Below are 18,661 nucleotides of genomic sequence, written 5' to 3' on the forward strand. Positions count from 1 at the left end.
GCCACTGATTTCAGCCAAACCAGACATATCTCTACCAGATGACTCCCTCTTGCCAGGCCGTGGCTGCCATGGTTGCAAGAGGTTAGGACATCCTTGAGGGCCAGAATGAGCCTGTCCTGGTAACGTGAGCCAACAAGAAATGATCACCCAGCAGCAGGCTTAGCAGAGCTTGACACATGCTGCGTTTTCATTTCCTTGTGGTGTCTTTCTGCAGTTCTACTTCTCTACGGGGTTGTGAGCAACCCTGGGAGTAGAAACACTCTCCCACCTCTGCCTTGGTCCCCCTACTCTTACCGTATACTCAAGCTGGCTACATCAAGAAAAAAGACTTGGAGATCCAAGATAGTTCCCCTTCCCAAGAACGCTCTTACTTCCCAAAGTCAATGGAGTCAAGGTCTGGGGGAGCCTCCAAAGCCGCAGGACGTTTGCACAAACTGCAGCTTTAGCAATTTGTCCAACAGTGGGAGACTGTGCTATCCCATTCCCAAAGGAGTGATGCTTCAGGGCACTCTCCTGGTCCAGGGTCTACTTAAAAAATGGCACCCAAGCCTCACTCAGGAGTTGCAGCGAGCACACATCACCGCTACCGCCAGACCGCGACGGGATGAGCATCAGCCTTCATCACAGCCCTTTCAAACAGCACCCACAGTGATCCCACGTGCTATCACGCATTCCAGGGGCAGGGGGAACGCGGCCCCAGCTCAAGAAAATCTTTGGCTACCAACTCTGAGCATGAAAGGAGTCATAAGAAGGGAAAATGCTTAAGATCACCCAAGTGCTTACACCCTGGCAGTGTAAACTAACCAAATCCTACATGCACCGTCACTCAGAACGGTACAGGCATCAAAAAGCAGCATTCAGCTTTAAGAGGTGGGCAAGGTGGGTCTGGCTCCCCCCTTTTCATGGGTGATTTTTTACCATGATCCACAGCAAAGCGAAAAATGAATGGTTGGACTTGATGATCTTCAAAGGTCTTTTCCAACCTTGTGATTCTGTGAAAGTGGAGTTTGCACTGACTGGGCAATGGAGAAATTCAAGTGGGAATTTCATCTCTCTGCCCTGGGGAGCAGCCAGAAGAACAGAGCTAGAATTAACATGGGATGTCTTGGGATGTCTGTGTGAGGTGACTCCAGGGAGAGTTCGGCCAGATCACGTTTCATCTGCGCACCAAGGAAGAACCTCAGGGGGTTGAGGGGCTGAAGACCATCCAAACAAAAGCCCTGGAGCTAATGATTTTCCATTTCCCCTTCCTTGGAAGCTTCTCCCTGCCCATCACTAGGTCTGACTGACCTTCAAGCTGGCATCAAACCATGAGAGACTGAGCAGGAGTGAGGAGACTCCAGTTAGTCCCACCAATCTCCAGCCAAAGTCAACAGACAGTATTGCTGGGCAGGAACTGCTGATGGCTGGCAGTGATCCCTGGAGCTGTAGAAAACTGAGATGTGCAGTGAGACCAAGGCATGTCAAGACCCTGGCTGAGAGCACCTGGCTTTTCCCACCACTTCTGCCTGTGCCTTTGGAGCTGAAGGAAGACAAACCCCATTCAGCCTAGAAAATGCTGGGACAGCTCATGCTAAGCCCCTCTCACCAGAGCGGTCACAGAAAGGTGGACTAGGTCAGGTCTGACCCCTGAAGGGTGTGGGGAAGAGTCCCACTATGAATCTTGCAGACCCTCCAGTGCTCTTGGACATCAGCCCATGCACCCCATCCCGCTGAGGAAGGAGTACAGCTGCCTGCCAGTGCCACCCAGCAGCAGACTTGAGGGAGACACCCACATGTACACCCAGCAGGCAAATCCTAGAGCTTCCTCCAGTTCATACACTGGGCCTTCAAGACAGAATCAAACATCCCACAGTGTCAGGGTTGGAAATGTGGTGGTTTGTGTCGCCTCAGCTTCCTGTGCCTCTCTTTCCACATCAGACAAACCCACACTGTCTTCCTTCCCAGAACACCTGTGAGGCAGCTGTGCCTGTGAGGGGCTTTGCAGTCCTTGGGCAAAAGGGTAAAGCACAAAGCAACTGGAAGAGGCTTAGTCTCAGATGGTCATGTGATGTTTTTTTTGAGGCCACCACATGAAAAGCAAACCCAAAAGCAAATGCCCCTCACCAGAAGACGGGTCCAAGAAGCTGGAGGGTCATTTCAACCTTTGCTCCTCCTGGCCCCACTGGCATTGATGTTGGTTTCCCACTAACCATTGCAGAAAACAGCTCAAGAACACCCAGAATGATTGAGTTTCAAGGACCTGCCATTGAGGTGTGTGCCACAATTTCCCACTGCACTAACACTCACAGAAACCGACCCCTGCATCACCCTGTGGGTCACCAGGGCTCCTCACTAATCCACAGGCAGGAGAAGCAGGGGCTTGTCTGACCTCCCCACGTTCCTGGATCCAGTAGGCAGCAGCCAGCCAAACCCTCCAGCATGCCAGGTCTGCTCTGTCATCTTTTACCTGGATCAGTTTTGCAGCAGTGCCAGGACTGAGTGTGTTTTGATGGACCCGGTGAAACCTGGAGGCACAGAAGTTGGTCTGACTGCCAGAGGGTGCTGGACTGCCCAGGTACTTGATGGCCTCCCAGTGCATCCATCAGGCACTGCAGAGCTCCCTGGGATGGAGCAGGAGCAGCAAGCAGAGACAGTTCACCTTGGAAGTGGAAAGGTACACTCCCTTCACCTTCTTCTTCACTGCATCACTTTGGTCTAGAGTTTTGATCTGGATCTGAGCAACCTGGATTGTGGCTATTCCCTGCATGACAGGGAAGCTTTGCAGACCTCCACTGAGATGCTGTGCTGCTGATGGTGCTTCTCCCTCCCTTGGGACTTGCCCAGCATCCCCCAAGCACTCCACTGTCCAGCAGAAACCCCACCCTATGCTATAGTGACATCAAATGCAGATGTTTTCTAGCAAGTGACCCAGCCAAACTGCCATGATTCCTGCTCTTCAGGAATCCTCCCCACAACTGGATGCACTGCTCCCCATTACAGTCTCTCCCATGTGCTAGCACTGTGTGACCACATGCTGATAACCAGTCTCTCCTGGAGGTGCCTGCCCTTTGCTCAGCAGTGATGGAGCAAAACGATGGAGACACACAGGTTCCTGTGGTTTGTGCTCAGATCTGGCCCAAACAGGAGCTCACCCACCTCTTTCCAGACCTTAATACTCTTACCTGCTAGATGGATGAAGCCTCTCATCACCAGCTTGGTGTGCACTCAGGTCCTGGGGTCTCACCCTTGGACCAAGACAGCCAAGAGGTGCCAGACTGGCATTTCGATGTCATGTCCTGGGAATGGCCAAGGAGGTTGACATCTTGTGTCCTGGAGGCTCAGTCAGGGCTAATAAAGTATTTCTGTCCCATGAAAAACTCACCTCAGAGTTTGGGCTTGACTGTAACCCAACTGTCTCCTCCACCTTCGCTCAGCCAGCTCTGGAGCTGATGGCATTTAGTGTGACATACTGGCTCATGAGTAACTCTCCCAAGTACTGCACGTGGTTAGTGTCTCTGCTGAAGCAACGGGTCATCTCTAACCTGCCCTTGGCCAACAGCTGTGGTGACAAGGCTCTCAGGTCAGTTGCCTACACGTGGGGTCCAAGGACATGAGAGCTGCTCTGGGACACCTGACACATGGGGCTGGCCAATGTGATTCAAGACCTCTCGGAGAGCCAGGCCAGTGGTGGGAAGATCTGGAGCATCTCTCATGGCAGATCACCCACGTCAGGGCAACCATGCTCCAGGCATGTCCATGCAAACATGAGCAAACACAGATGGGCTCCAGCAACTTCCACGTGTGAGGAATCAGGCTAAGCAGGCTGTGCTGGTGCCAGGGAAGGTCTAAGCAGCCCCTCTTGAGCGGGTTTGCCTTCCTCCACCACCCCTTCCAGGCTGGATGCCGTCCCTGTAAGATGCTGACCCAGCTGGGCCCGTTCCCCTCACCCTGTCAGCACTCCTGTCTCACCCTGGGTGTGAGATGTGGCGTTCCACAACCTGGGGGGGGGTTGTTCTTCACACAGTCCCACTTAGCTTCTGCCACTGCCGGGTGGCAGCCAGCTGCAGGGTTGGCATCATGCCGGAGGAAGATCACCTCCAGCTTGCCACACTCAAGACAGGAAGCGAATGGTTGCTCTTAGGGCTTCTACATTACATGGAGACAAGTGGATGTGGATGGAAGGAACAGCCCAGCTCTGTACATATGACCATTAAATGAAGAGATGGGAAAGCTCTGTGGCTTCTCTATCAGTAAGCGGGGTTGGCAGCAGCAGCTGATGCTGCTCTGAGCGCTGAACGCTACACAGAGGGTGCTCAGCACCCCGAGCTTTTGCTGTCTGCAGCAGCAAAGGTGGGGTGGGGGGGGCCTCAGCACCACCCAGGAAGGCAATCGGCTTGGGACTGGCTCCAACAGAGCAGCCTGGTGTCACTCTGTCCTGCTTCCATGCTTGCTGTCATCCTGAGCCAGGATTTGCAACTGTCCCCTGGTTAAGGCTGAAGTCCTCTCTGCCCATCCTCATGTCACACCACAACCCCCTGCAGAGCGTGGCTCCCTGCCCTGCTGCCCACAAGCTCTGCCCATGGAAAGGACCGACCCACCCCACTCCTGCCCCTCACAGTGGCACTTTACAGCTTGCCCCAGGCAGTGAGCTCACGAGCAACATGACCAAAGATCTCTGGAGGGCGTTGGATGCTGTGCAGGGAGCTGCCTCCCAGCTTTCCTGGGGAGGCATGAGGCTGGTGTGCGCTGGGAGAGGGAATGAGAGCTGGCAGGGGACAGGAGAATGCTTGGGTTTCCCTCTGCCCCACCTAGGAATAGTTGCAGGTCCATGAGGAACTTTTCTTATGCTAGATAGGACAGGGTAGACAGGAGTTCCTGGATGAGCTGATGGTCCCCAGTAGGTTACACCAGTATCCTCTGTGGCCATGGCAACTAGCTCCACGCGTTGCCCCGGGAGACTGTGGACCAGGGGCTCTTCCCAGGAGGCAGGATGGATGGAATTCCCCGTTTTTACTGGGGAGAGGGTGCACACCAAACCACTTATCTTCAGGGCGACAGTTTTCCTCCAGTTTATCATCAGATATTGCTGCAGGGCCCAGTCAAGGGCTTGTTCTGGTTCAGTCTGAACTGGCCAGTAAAACGTGCATCCTGAGAGCTGTTGGTCCTGCCAGCTGCCCCCTCAGTACCCTCTCCCAGCTTACTCCAGTGCATCCCTAGCACCCTCCTTACTAGGGAACCATCTCCTGAGGTGAAGGCACCAGGGTCTTTGCTCCTCCTGCTTGGAGTGCTGACAGCATCTCTGCCCACCTCAGCTCACCACAAAGGCTCCTGAACCCGGTCCCAGCCTTTGCAAGTGCAGCATGGGGCCAGCATGAGATCCACAGTGCTCCTGTGTTTGGGTCCTTGGGTGGGTCTGGGCCTCAGGCACGTGCCTCTTCACCATGCCTCTGCTCCATGACTCTGGGGCCTTCTCTGCTCTGTTCCTACCAAGAGGTTCTGTGGACATGCCGGGACAGCCCTCGCTCCTGTCCTGCATGTGAGCAGGCCCAACTTGCCACTTTTCTAACCCAACCTTTCACCCTAACTCTTGAAAGCCACTTTCTAGGGTTGCTTTTCATCAAGACCCCTTGCTAAAGATCTGCTCGTGTTGCCTGTGTCCTGCTACTCCTCTGTCTCCCAACTCTCCTGACTCTCCTGCCTCATTTTTAATCACCACCATCCCCGTTGTCCCAGGAGCAGCCAGTGCCTCTCCCAGCATTCTCCCTGATACGTCTGAACAAGCTGGAACTGCATCCTAAAACTCCCTGCTGAGAGTGGTTATGTCCTCACCATGCCCTCAGAGCAGCTTTCTAGACTACTGATCCTCACCTCTTCTCCCTATCGTTCTCATGTCAGCTAGATCAGCCCTGTTTTACCTCCAAAATCTATCTTGCTTCTTGCAGAAGGACATCCCCACATTGTTTGAGATGGCTTCACATCAACATCACCCCCAGGCAGCTCTGGGTCTTCCCCAGTCCCTCCACTCTCTGGGAAGATGGGAATGTGAGGGGTGTACGAGTGCCCCTGGTCTGTAGGGGCAGGCAGCATCCATGCCACCTGGTTCCTAGTGTATCAAGGAGGGGTTGGGTCCCAGCCAGCTGTTTGCAGATGTTGGCTTCCTAATAGGATGTTCCACGCTGGCAGTGCGATGGCCAGCAGTGCCAGAAACGAGCTTCTGCATTGTCAGGAAAAGCCTCCTCCCTGGTTCTCCCACCAAAGGGGATCTTGTCAGGTCTGGAGCCTGGGACAAGCTCCCACACGCAGGGTTGTGTCCTCACAGCTCTCTTGCAGATCCGTTTTCTCAGGCAGAAAGTCTCTCCTTTCTGTCACAAAGCAATAGGTTTTTCTAGAGAAATTTCAAAGGGACCATTCCCAGCTCTGATACCTGCAGACAAGCCAATGTTCCCTTGAACACCTTCACAGCTCCAGCCCTGGGCTCTCCTCCTTGGCAAAGGAAAACGAGGTCCAGTCTGGCTCCAAATAATCACCAGTGGTTTGAGCTGGGAGGTCCCCACTCACCTGGAGAGTCCAGAGCTGCCCATATCCAGCAGGCCACCAGTCTGGGTCCCCCGGAGGTGTGATGCACCCCACTCTGGTGCCCATCCCATGACTGTTACTGGGTCCCTGCAGCAGGTCTTCTCCGTTAGCTCACCCCTATGTGAGCTGTTGGGTCCCCCGGGGTGCCTGAGCCCAGAGAGTCACGTTTGGTGACAGCCAGGCACCAGTGGGGACACCGTGACACTGGCTCTGCCGTTCCTAGGAGCCCTCTCAGAGGAGAAGGTCCCCCCTTCCCCCATGTGGCTTCCCTTCCAGTGGCCGAAGGGACCAAAACGTGCTGGGGCAGAGCTCTGCCACCGGTGCAAACGCGTTCCAGCACCGGTGTGACAAACATGCTGCACAAACCAGCCAATGTGTCTATGCAGTCCCTTTCCACGCAGCAGCGTCCCTGCAGAGCCCAGCCCGGGGCTGGAGCTCCTCCAAGGTGTCTTTGTTTGCACTCTACTCGGACCTGGTAAACGCTGTGAGCCGAGAGGAACCCCTCTTGGTCTTTGCCTTGCAGCGGGCAGCGCGCTTGTGAGGGTTTCCTTCCTCCCACTTCGATGCACGTGGCTCAGTCGCCTGTCCTCTGCGTCTGTTCTCCAGCAGATTCAAATAGGTGTTACCCCAAAAACCCAGCTCCCCGATGGGAGAACGTCAGGTTGGGGGTGTGTGTGTGTGTGTCCCCCCCACCACCACACACCCCGAGCAAGCCTGCTGTCTGATTTCACCAGCAATAAAAGCCCCACGGAGGAGCAGCCAGAGCTCCCCGCTGCCGCTCCACCGCCGGGTGAGCTGCAGGCTGTGTCTGTCTGTGTGTGTGTGTGTGTGTGTGTGTAGGACCTCCACATCACACCCTTTGTCCAGCGTTTTTGGACCTACCCAACTGTAAATTCAACCCCAGCCTTGTTGCTGTCTCTCCTCTCGGCCGTTTCTTGATGCCTGGGTCTCTCTCTTTGTCTCTCTCTCTTTCCCTCTCTCTCTTTCTTCCTCTCTCCTCTCTCTTTGCTCTGACTGTGAATTCAAACCAGAAGTGTTCTGAACTCGACTCTGTTACTGTTTGCGTCCCTGAGTTGACTGTTGCTGGTTCTCCAAACTGAGTTTAATGAGACTTTGCAAAAAAAAAAACCCAACAACAAACCCCAAACAAAACAAAAAACCCAACAAAAAAACCCCTAAAAATTATCAAAAATATAAATATATATATATATATACTTTAAAAAATAAAGAAATAAAGTATTTAACAAAGAACTCCATAAAGCTGCGTGTCTCTCCTGGTCTCACTGGCCCCTTCCAAGCACCCTTGTCCTGACTTGGCCCCGGGTTGGGTGTATTTCAACCCCAGAGGCTGCAAAAGGAAGGAGGTGAAACGCAGCATCCTGGGATTTTCAGACAGCAAAGGCACAGCCGGCTTGGAAATCCCTCTTACAGCTCCACCCTGCTTCCCCACCCACTGCTTAGTCTGTCCTATGTTTCCCCATCGGGTTACCAAGATGTGAAGAGCTGCTGCCTTTGCGATTTTCTATGGTGAATATATATATATATATATATCTGTACAGAGGTATGTATATATATAAATATATATGAAGATCTATATGTATACGTATCTCTCACCCTCCTATCTCTACCTGACTGTGAAGGATTTTTATTGGGCAAAATAAAAATGGAGAAAGGCCCCGTTTTAAAAACCCCACTGTGTGCTGTGTGTGGTTGTGTTCTGGGTGGGAGAAGGGGAGAAACCCAGGGGGGATTTGGGGAGGGACGTGCAGCCGGCCAGGGAACAGCTCTGTGCGAGGGAAGGTCACAGCTTGGACACACCAGCACCCTCTGGCTGAGAGGTTTGTGATAGCTTCTGCCCCAGAGGATGGAGAGCAGCCCATGCCCTGATGGGACCTTCCCCAGTTCTGCTGTCCTGGGACACAAGGGCTTGCTCAGGCTCTCCAGGTGCTTGAGAACAAGCACCATGGTGGTGGCCACGGGGCTGGACAAGATGTCTGTGTTCCAGGTGTTACCTTAGTCTGTAGCTCAGATCCCCAGGGATGTGTCCAGTGCCACTGCTGCTGGGGATGCCCCAGGGCTGAGAGAGACACAGGCTTTCCAGCAGGCCCAAAGCTGTGGTGTTTCCCAGCCCACAGTGGATATCCAAGACCCTCCAAACACTCATGTGGCTGAATTGCTCCCAAGCCAGGCTCAGACCTGAGGGATTTCCAGGTGAGGACACCCTGGGGAAGACAAGACCCAGGAGGTGATGCCAGGGCCAGCCATGCTGGTGGAAACACAGCACAAGCTAATCCTCCTTCCCTCCCGTGCCAAGACCTTGCTGGGAGCAGCCCCACCTCCTGCTGTAGCATCTCTCTGGGGATCCCACAGCTCTGGGATGCAGGGAGCTGGGCAGGGATGCTCATCCACAAGCATCCCAGCACCAGGTTGGAGAACAGGGCTGCTCACCTGGTGCAATCCCTTCTTGGAGCTGAAGGACTGGACAACACAAGCAGTGGGAAGTGTACCAGATTCCTGCTGGATCCCCAAATGGTTGGTCTGGGGAGCAGGATAGTGTCAGGGAGGTGGTTTGGAGACTGCTTGTCCCCAGGCCTTCCCTCATCAGCAGGGAACAAGCACAATGTCCTAAAACTCCTTTTAAACTGCAGGTTCCCACTCAAATGAGTCTCTCCTCAGCAGCTTTGCCAGCAGCACATCACATGAACACAACCATCAGGTCAAGGTTTATTTTTATTTAAAAACAAAACAAAGCAAAACAAAACACAGAACCAACAAGCCAGGCACTTTGCCCAGCACCAGCTTTACCAGAAGAGTCTCCTGTACTCCTGTAACAAACCTGATGCCTCTCAGGGCAAAGCAAGTGTGTCGGGGATTCAATGACTCGCCTCAGAGCAGGTTTAAGGTCCAAGTTGCCATGGGCAATGCAAACCCCTCCTTACAGGTCACTGTGACCACAGAATCACCAGGCTGGAAAAGACCTGTAAGATCATCAAGTCCAACCATTCCCATCCTAAGCTAAACCACATCCCTAAGTACCTCATCTATCCTTATTTTAAACACACCCAGGGAAGGTGACTCAGCCCCTCCCTGGGCAGCCTGTTCCAGCCCTGACAACTCTTTCAGTAAAAGATTTGTCTCTAATATCTGATCTGCCCCTGCCCTGGCCCAGCTTCTTGCCATTTCCCCTTGTCCCATCTCCTGTCCCCTGGCTGAAGAGACCATCGCCCACCTCTCTACAGTCTCCCTTCAGGTGGTTGTAGGTGGTGATAAGGTCTCCCCTCAGCCTCCTCTTCTCCAGGCTGAACACCCCCAGCTCCCTCGGCTGCTCCTCATAGGATTTGCCCTCCAGCCCCTTCCCCAGCCCGGTTGCCCTTCCCTGGCCTCTCTCCAGGAGCACAGGCACTGCCCTCCAGCTCCACTCTACCCCCGAGATGCGGTTCCCCAGCCGAAAAGCACAAGAAGTCAGGCAGGGGAGGGAAGCAGGCGCCCGGCAGCCAGGCCTGAGGCGCTCCCAGGCTCTCAGCCCGCAGCGGGCAGGGCGAGCCCGGCGCGTCTGCCAGGCTCTCCAGCCACCGACCGGGACGCGGCCGGGGGAAACCGGCGCTGAGCGGCGCTGACGGGGCCGGGGCTGGACCGGGGGGACCTCCGGAGGCTCCTTCCCGCCTCACCCGCTCCGCTGCCGCTACCGAGGCCGCCCTGCGGAGCGTCAGGCCCGGACAGCTCCCGTCGCCCCGCGGCCGGGCCCGGCCCCGTGCGGCGAGGCTGCCCCGGCGGTGTCAGCGGGGAGAGGCGGGGGAGCGGCGGCGGGGGGGGCCGGGGAGGCTCCCGCGAGTGCACCCAGCGCCCCGGGCACCCCGCGGGGCAGCCCCGGGCCTGCAGCCCCCGGCCGGTGCCCCGTGGGCGGCCACGTGACCCCACGCTCACGCGACGTCGCGCCCGCGTCACGTGGCGCCGGGGGCGCGCCGCGAGCCGCTGGCGCCACCTGCCGCCGCCCTGTCGCTCCCGCCGCCGCCGCCGCTGCCGCTGCTGCTGCTGCTTCAGGCTCAGCTCGGCTCCCGTACGGCAGGAAGTGCGTCGCCATCAAGTGACCGGAAGCGGCGGCAGGCAGCAGGGGTGGCCGGGCGGAGGGGCTGGCGGGCGGCAGGGCCAGGACCGGCGGCGGCGGTGGGCGCCGGGCCCCGGTGAGTGCGAGCGGGCAGCGCGGGCCGCCGCGTCCCCGGCCTTCCCGTCCAGTCCAGTGTCCCCCCCCCCCACTCCACTCCCCGCGCCGCCCCCGCAGCGGTGCCGCCCCCTCAGTGGGGTGTGGGGGGGGCGGCAGGTGCGCATGCGCGGAGCCCCCCCCCACGCTCCGCTCCTTCCCCCTCCCCCCCCCCGCCCGGGGACGGCAGCGGGGGCCGCGCGCCCCCCTCTGCGCCTGCGCCGTGTGCGAGGCCCGCGCGGGGCTGGGGCTGCGGCCGCGGGGTAAGTAGCGGGACCCGGGGCTCCGCCGGGCCGCCCCGGGGCTGACCGGGCCCCCTTCGCCGCCCTGGGCTGGGCAGGGGGGCAGCAGGGAGGGGGAGAAGGGTAGGCAGGCAGGCAGGCAGGCAGAGAGGCGGCGGGCCTGCGCTCCGGCCTTGGCACCCGCCGTGGGAGGGCGAACCCTTCGGAACGCCTCCCCTTGGGGCCCGGCGCGGCTGAGCTCCCGGCCGGCAGGCCCGGCCTTGCCCCCAGCACTCACCCGCTCCCCTCTGAACATCCCCGCGCGTACCGAGGGGCTGCCGCCGGCCCTTCGGCGGGGCGGGGAGCTGCTCTCCAGCCTGGGTCCTGTGGGGGGTTTTCTGGCGTTACCATCAGTCAGCACAGGCAGCGTTTCAGGCTGCACTTGTATCCCCTTTTCCCGGTGGCATCCCTCCAGGAATGTTGTTTTCCCCCCCGCTCAGCTGTGGGGCTGAGCTCTTGGCCTGGAACTCGGCTGTAAGTGCTACACCCAGACACAGACACAAAGCTGCTTCCATCCCAGCGGGCCCCTGCAAAGTGCTTTCGCAGCCTGCAGGGCCTCTCTCCAAAACCTGCCTTCAGACTGGCTTCTTGGAATCACTGGAAGTGAAAATTTCTGGAGAGGCTTGCCCAGAGGTGGGAAGGAGTTTGGCTGTGTACAGCCCACAAGAGAAGTGCAGGAGGAGGAGGAAGGAAGGCTGATTACTCAGGGTAACAGGAAGAGAGGAAAATCAAGCAGAGGTGTAGGTTGTGCTGGAAGAGAAGTGCTGTACAACTTGCAGGATCACAAAGATTTAGGCTGTGGGTGGATAGAAGACATGGGGAAAAGGCCCCTTGGACCCAGCTTGTTTCTTTTGGAAGTGCTTGAAGTATCTTTACCCAGCCTGACCTCACTCCCCTACATGTGGTTTTCTCTTCCCCCTCCCCCCTTCCCATCCTCCCCCCCAGCCCTGGATTTGGAGCAAAGGAAAGAAATACTCTCTTTACTGAATAGCTTCCCAAACGCACCACAGCTTAACACTACACTAGGTGGATGGTATTCTTAGCAGCTTGTGATGTTCACCTTCAATGTTCAAGCACTGTGGCTTTGATTCTTTGTCTTTGAAGTGGGGTTGTCACTGCTGAGAGGGGTGTTGCTGCTGACAGTGGAGTGCTGGATTTTACAGGTAGTGTCACGTCAGCAGCAGAAAGAGCTTGGCTTAAATACACAGCATGCCTCTCAGTAGTGCCTGCCTGTCTCTCTAAAAGAAAAGCAGATGAAAGACATGCAAACCAGAGTCAGACAAGCAAGTCTCTTGGAAAGGTTGGGTAGGATAAACCCCCTCCTGTCCTAGAGCATTTCTGCAGCTCGAACCAGCCCCTTTGAGTGTCCCCCAGGACAAGCTCTGCAAGGTGCTAGAAGAGGAGAGGATGCTGCTGGAGACAGGATCTCCTTCCCCCAGCCATAGCACAGGCTCTTCACAGAGCACTTCACAGCTGCCTGTCCAGCCCCACGACGGTGGCATCACATTGCTTGCACCCAGTTTGGGCTGGATGTTGGAGCCAGTAGAGCCAGAAACAGTGTCTTCATCACACATTTCTTTGTGCTAAACAGGAGAGCTCTGAAATCCAGCTCCTCCTTGCTGCCACTGAGGCCTTTATGAGCTCCCTTGGCTGGGGGTGGGAGGGTTGCTGTCTGATTCTGAGAGAGCTTTTCCTTCCTCCTGCTCACCAGATGATCAGTGGTAGGGAGGGGGGAGAGTCTCTCCTGCCTGTCACGATTTGAGTTCTCTCATGGGAAGGGGGCAGCCACGGCCTTGCAGCTGCCTGCCTGGCAGGGGGCAGCGTGGCTGTGAGGGTGAGCAGTGCCTGGGCTGGAGGTACCTATTTGGCTGCTGCAAAGCTGATTTGACATCTTGAGCTAATCAAGAAGCCATGTGTGGAAGCAGAGCCCAGAGAGATGTCTGTGAAGGATTCATTGCCCTGTGTGGGGACCACAGAAGCTATCATGTGTCGCTGGTGCAGCATCTCTGCTGGGCTTCAGCTTCCTGTATTGCTCAGCACCCTGTGGCAGTGAGAGCAGAACAGATTTTAGAGGGCTTGAAAATGCCTGGTCCAGTGTTATCTTTGGGGTTGGGCACACGTGGTGGGATATGGGTGTGAAACACAAGAGTGCTGACCTGCTGCTTTTTTTTTTGCTCTTTGTTGGTTGTTTTTTTTTAATCAGTATCTGAATCATCCTAAACAGGCTCGTTTGGCAGCTTGTGCAGGCTGGCAACACGCAGCTTAAATCCTGACAAATTTCTCATCCTCACCCTTTGTGCTGTAGCTGGTTTGGGCAGGAGTTAGGAAAGCACCTGGCAATTTTAAGCCTTCTCTACCCTGAAATGATGGGAAACGTTTCCAAGTCTAAAGGGTAAAGCTCTGTTCCTTCTGGTTCTTGACTCAAGATGTAGCATCTCGTGATGATATGTGTTACCTCTCCCATATTCTTCCCCAGCTTTGCCTCGGGGCTGCATTCCTCCTTTAAACTAACCATCACCTGCAGGTTATGGACCAGCTTCCATGCTGTGGACTGGTTTTGCACAGCCTTTACTTCCAGGCTCCACCATACTTACTGTCTCTGGCTGCAAAGGGCAGTGCAGCACCCTGGATATTTTGACAACTTCTCGGGGTGGTGGTTGGTGTTTCAAACTGTGGTGACCAAAGTAACAGAATGCTCTGTTTGAAAACACAAAGCCTCTTCAAGCTGCAGCTCTGCTGCAAAAATACATTTTCATTGTTCAGAATGCAAGACAAAGCAGTTTAGGGCCCCTCAAGATGAGAGAGGGGTGAGGTTTTTTTTCTTAACTCAGGTAATCTCTCTGCCAGGTTTACCTCTGGCTGCTGAGCACCAGGTAACACCCAACTGCTGTGTGCCCGGACTGTGGGTATGTGAGGTCACCTGGGTGCTGGTTTGGTGAGTTGCCTTTGTGTGAGGTGGTGTTTGGTGGCAGCTGCCTTACAGTTCTGCAGGGAAACGGCCGCCCTGGCTGGGGGAACTGCTGCTGGCGTCGCCTCGCTTGTGGTAGCGTAACGGCTTAGATTAGGAAGTGCTTCGTGTTAGGTGGAAGCCACTCATTCTTCGTCTGCCCTTTTTTCAGTAACCTGGAAGCAATTCTGACCCCAGTAAATTGTGACCCATGGCTACAGTGCTAATGTGCCGAAGAGTTCCAAGGCTCAGCAGGGTGACTGCATTTCCAGCCACAGCCAAGGGCAAGGCCGAGAGCAGGAGCAGCAGAAGGACGCAGGAAAAGGAAGCGAACCCAGAAAGCGCCAGCGCTGGGACCGAATCTGTGGCTACAATCCAGTTGCTGAATCCACTGGACTACAGAGTATTGTATAACCCAGATGCCTATGCTAAAAGCAGAGCTGCCTCCCAGCAGCACGCTGCTGGGAACAGTGGCCAGGCTCTCGGTGAGGCTTTCACCAGCCCTGGCGCTGCGCAGGCTCAGCATACTGCCTCTTCTCAAGCGTTGCCTCCTGTCACAGATGCCCTGCCAAAGCCCAAGTCCAAACCAATCCTCAAGCAGCCCATCTTGACAGATTCCTCTGCGGTGCAAACCAGGGAGGAAGCAGGAAGGATGAAATCAGAGTTGCATGACTCCAAGGAGGACCCTCGTGTATTTCAGAAGGGGAGGCCCGAATACAGATCCCTCAGCTATGACAGGTCGGACCCAGTAGAGACCCTTCCTTTAGAAGAAGCTGACTTGATTTTACACAGCGTGGCCCAACTCAAGGACAGCCAGAGCCCAGGAACTATCACAGATTATTTTTGTAAGCTGAGTCGTTTGCCGGTGGAACAACGCGCAGCACTGGTGTCCAAACCTGCATTTAACACTCTCTGTCGCTGTGCTGTCAAAAACATCCAGTTGCTCAGTACTTCAGATCTCATCAGCATTTTAAAGGCCTGTGTTCGTTTGGTGGTCCCACCCACCCACCCTCTGCTGAACGCCTGCGAGAACGAGTTCTGCCGGCGGGTGTGGGACATGAACCTGGACCAGCTGCTGCTGGTGGCTGACTGCTGGCGTTGTCTGGAGCGGAGCGTGCCTTCCTACCTGAGCATTTTGTTCAGCTATGCCAACATGCACTGGAAAGACTTGACTTTGCCCCAGTTTGTTCAGCTTGTTTACATCATAGGTGAAGGCCGGCGGTCGCCTGCGGACTTGACGCAGAAGATAGAGAGCACGATTTTGAAGTACTTGGACTCCTTCACCTTGGAGGAGCTGGGTGCTATCTGCTTAGGGTTCTTCAAGTCCCTCAGTGATATCTCTGACAACGTCATGAGAAAAATTGCAGACAGGGTCTCCCTGCAGATGGAAGACATGAGCACCTACGCCTTGGTGAACGTGCTTAAAATGCTCCGCTACTCTCGCATGGACCACTTACCCCTCTTGAAGGAACTTGGGAAGATTATTCCTGCTCGGATCCCCTCGATAAACATCCAGGGCATCATGCACATCACTCTTACCTGTTCATCCCTACACTACTTTGATGAAGGCATTATGGCTGCTGTTGCCATGTCTTTGCCTTCAAAGGTGGCCTACTGCCGAAGCAAAGATGCTGCTAAGTTCCTGTGGTCCTTTGGGTGCCTGGACTATGAACCTCCAAATGAGGAAGAGTTTTACTCCAGCTTGATAGAGCAAATGCATAAGAAACTCCATGAATTTTGGAAGTTTCCAGAGCATCTCCTTACAGGTTTGCTTGGCCTGGCATTTGTCAAACGCTTCCCAGAGGAGCTGATAGACTATGCTTTGAGGGATGAGTTTATCCAGAAAACGAGAGGCAGTAAATACGAGCTCAAAAAGGACCTGTTCACCCTTAGCAAGAGTGTGGAAATTGAGTGCCCAGGCTACCAAGGCAGCCGCCTTCCCCCACAGCTTTATCAAGAGATGACTGAGATGGTTTTGAATTTTGCAGAGCAAGAAATCTATGTCAGGCCTGAAATTGTGGAAGCCGCCTCTCTTCTGGAGAGCATGTTGGGTGGCCCTGAATATGTGAAAAAGCACATGATCCTGCCTCACACAAGGTCGAGTGACCTGGAGGTTCATTTGGCCATGGATGGACAACCCATCCCTTTCAACTTAGAAGACCCTGTTGCAGATAAGAAACTAAAAGACATCGGAATTAGTCTGACAGACGACCTGATGTCTCAGCTTATAAAAGGGAAATCTAACAGCCAGTCTCCTGTGGGAGTGGAAAATGAAGTCAGGACTCCTGGTCAGGAGAGGGGGAAAGAAGCACAAACTGGGGATCGTGCTGCACTTTCAGGCGGAGCCCTTCTCACCGATGCCCGGTCACAAGTTGAGCCTAAATCGGGGCGCCGTCCTGAAGCCCCAACTTCTCTTGCCTTGAACCTGCAGCCACGGGGTGTGAAACTGGCTATTCAGGTGTCCAACCGGAACCACTACTGCTGCTGCTCCAAGCGGCTCCTGGGGCTGCACTGCTTGAAGCGGCGGCAGCTGCGGCGCTTGGGGTACGTGGTGGTCGAGCTTCCCTTCTGGGAATGGTTCCCCCTGCTCAAACGCACGCGTCTGGAGAAGCTCAGCTACCTCCACTACAAAGTGTTCGACCCAGCCCTGCTCAGCAGGGCTGCTTAACGCCGTGCAGTGCTTGCTCAGAGGCTGACACAGCCTCCCAGACGCATCTCTCTCCCTCTCTCTCTGACTGCTGATTAGAGCGGGCTCTGAGCGTTGGTTCAGTGTTTGATGATGAGCTCTGTGTGCTCAGGCTGCCTTGCTTCCTCAGCCAGTTCTGCTCTGCTGACAGTCACACGTCCTGCGCTCTCTCCTTGTACGTAGAACCTCAAAGGCTGCCATGACAAATAAAATCTACTCTCCTGTACCTTGTTCCCTGTGGTTACTTTTTTCTTCGCCCTGAATGGAAGTGGATGGATTTGTGGACTCTGTGAGAGTGGAGCAGTGATATTTGGGAGAGAATTGCAATGGGTTTTAGTCATGAAGCTCACCTGGGTGCCAGGAGCACACATACATGTTTCCTGACTGTTTCCATCACCGGGGCTGCTGGGCACGTGGTCTGAGTTTCTCCTTTAAGAGCTGTGAAAGCTGAGTGGTGGGATGGAAGCTGGGGTTGAGGGCATTAATTTCATGCCCAGCTTTCAGCCACACCTGGCAGAGAGGATTTGCATCCTGCTGTTAATGTCTGCAGTTGAATGGGGCCAGCAAATCCACCTCGAGGTGATTCCCCTGTCTGGGTGATGAGGAGATCTGGGCAGACTGGAGTGCAGACTCCAGCTCCATGGAGCATCCGCTCTGGGGGCTGCTGGTTTCACCCTGCATTACATGTCTCACTGTTTTATTTCCTTGCTCAGGATGTGGCCCCATGTCTGGTTTCTGCATGCCATTCTGAGGATGGAGTTGCTGGCTTCTGCCTGAGTTTTGGGGTGGTGGTTCTCTCCATGAGGAGAAATGTTTCCTGAGGTGCATGCATCTGACTGCAGCTGCAGGGATTATTTCATGTGGGGCAGCAGGTGAAACTCCTGTTCCTGCTGCAACAGCAGCTGAGCTGTTCTGATTTTCAGCATGGTGTTTGAAGGCTGAGGTGGAGGGTGGGGAAGAGAGGCAGCAGTAATCAGGTTGTTGTCCCAGCCCTGATACTGTGTATTAGCTCTTCTTGGCTGCCAGTTTTAAGATCACAAGGCTGTCTGTTTCCTCTCTTTTGAATACTCAGCATGCTAAGGAGCACCTTAGTTCAACATCCACGTACCTTATTGCAACAGCTCCCTAGTTGTAGGTAGGGCACCAGGTGGCTGGCACCCACCTGTGATCTGTCTGGCACCAGGCAGTGCTATGAAAGACCAGGTTGCAGGGCCATGAGGTGTGCAGTAGGATCTGGCACCTGCAGTAGGCAGGATCTCAGTAGACAGTGTATCCTGAGAAGTGCCTTTGTAAAGTGATGAGCTTTCAGGGATGCAGAGGTGCAGGTGCCTCTCTCATTCTGAGAGGCTCCACAGAGATGGAATGGGAATGCACCGTTCTGTTCGGGTTGGAACGGAGAGGTCAGCAGCCTGGGAAAGGGATGGAGGGGCAAACAGAGGAGAGGGTGCATCCCAAGGTCATTCCAAGAAGGAGAGTGAAGAGAGTTGCTGTTTTTCTTAAATACCAGCACTGAGGACCAAGGTCATTGACTGGGCAACAGGTTCAAAGGGAGCCAGAAAGAGGAGTATTGTCACACTGCCTGTGGTTAAACCAGCAGTCCAACTCCTGCGAGACGTGGGTGCCAAAAGTCAGAGCAGTTCAAAAGCCTACTTGAACAGCTCCTCCTTGGCAGCCCTGTGCTGGACGCCTCTCAGGCTCAGAAGCCAAGGAAGGAATAGTGGAGGAGCATCCTCCTTGTTCCTCTGCTCCCTGCTAAGGAGCAGGAATTGCTCCTGATGGCTGTCAGTCCACATGTTGGGTCTACAAGGGGTGCTCACCTGTCCCGCTGCAGCTCTTGGGTTCCCACCTGCTTGGCTCAAGCACTGACATCGTAACCCTCAGGCTCTGCTTTCTGCAGGATTGGCTTCTGTGGGGTGGATTTCTCCATGTGGGATCTGTAGCCAGGACACAACAGGCCTCGTTCCAGACTCTTGTGCTCTATCAGAGGCTCA

At 55.1% G+C, this 18,661-nt stretch overlaps 1 protein-coding gene across 1 annotated transcript; it reads left to right on the forward strand.

The window, feature by feature from the left end:
* Window positions 1-10,710: 10,710 nt before the first annotated feature.
* On the forward strand, window positions 10,711-16,888 carry FASTKD5 (FAST kinase domains 5). The gene is made up of 2 exons (XM_084262684.1): window positions 10,711-10,739; window positions 14,157-16,888. Exon 2 carries the CDS (start codon window positions 14,196-14,198, stop codon window positions 16,650-16,652), a length of 2,457 nt encoding a protein of 818 aa, XP_084118810.1. The 5' UTR covers window positions 10,711-10,739; window positions 14,157-14,195; the 3' UTR covers window positions 16,653-16,888.
* Window positions 16,889-18,661: the final 1,773 nt, after the last annotated feature.

Source organism: Gallinula chloropus (genome assembly GCF_964237585.1).
Source record: "Gallinula chloropus genome assembly, chromosome: 4".
NCBI lineage: Eukaryota > Metazoa > Chordata > Aves > Gruiformes > Rallidae > Gallinula > Gallinula chloropus.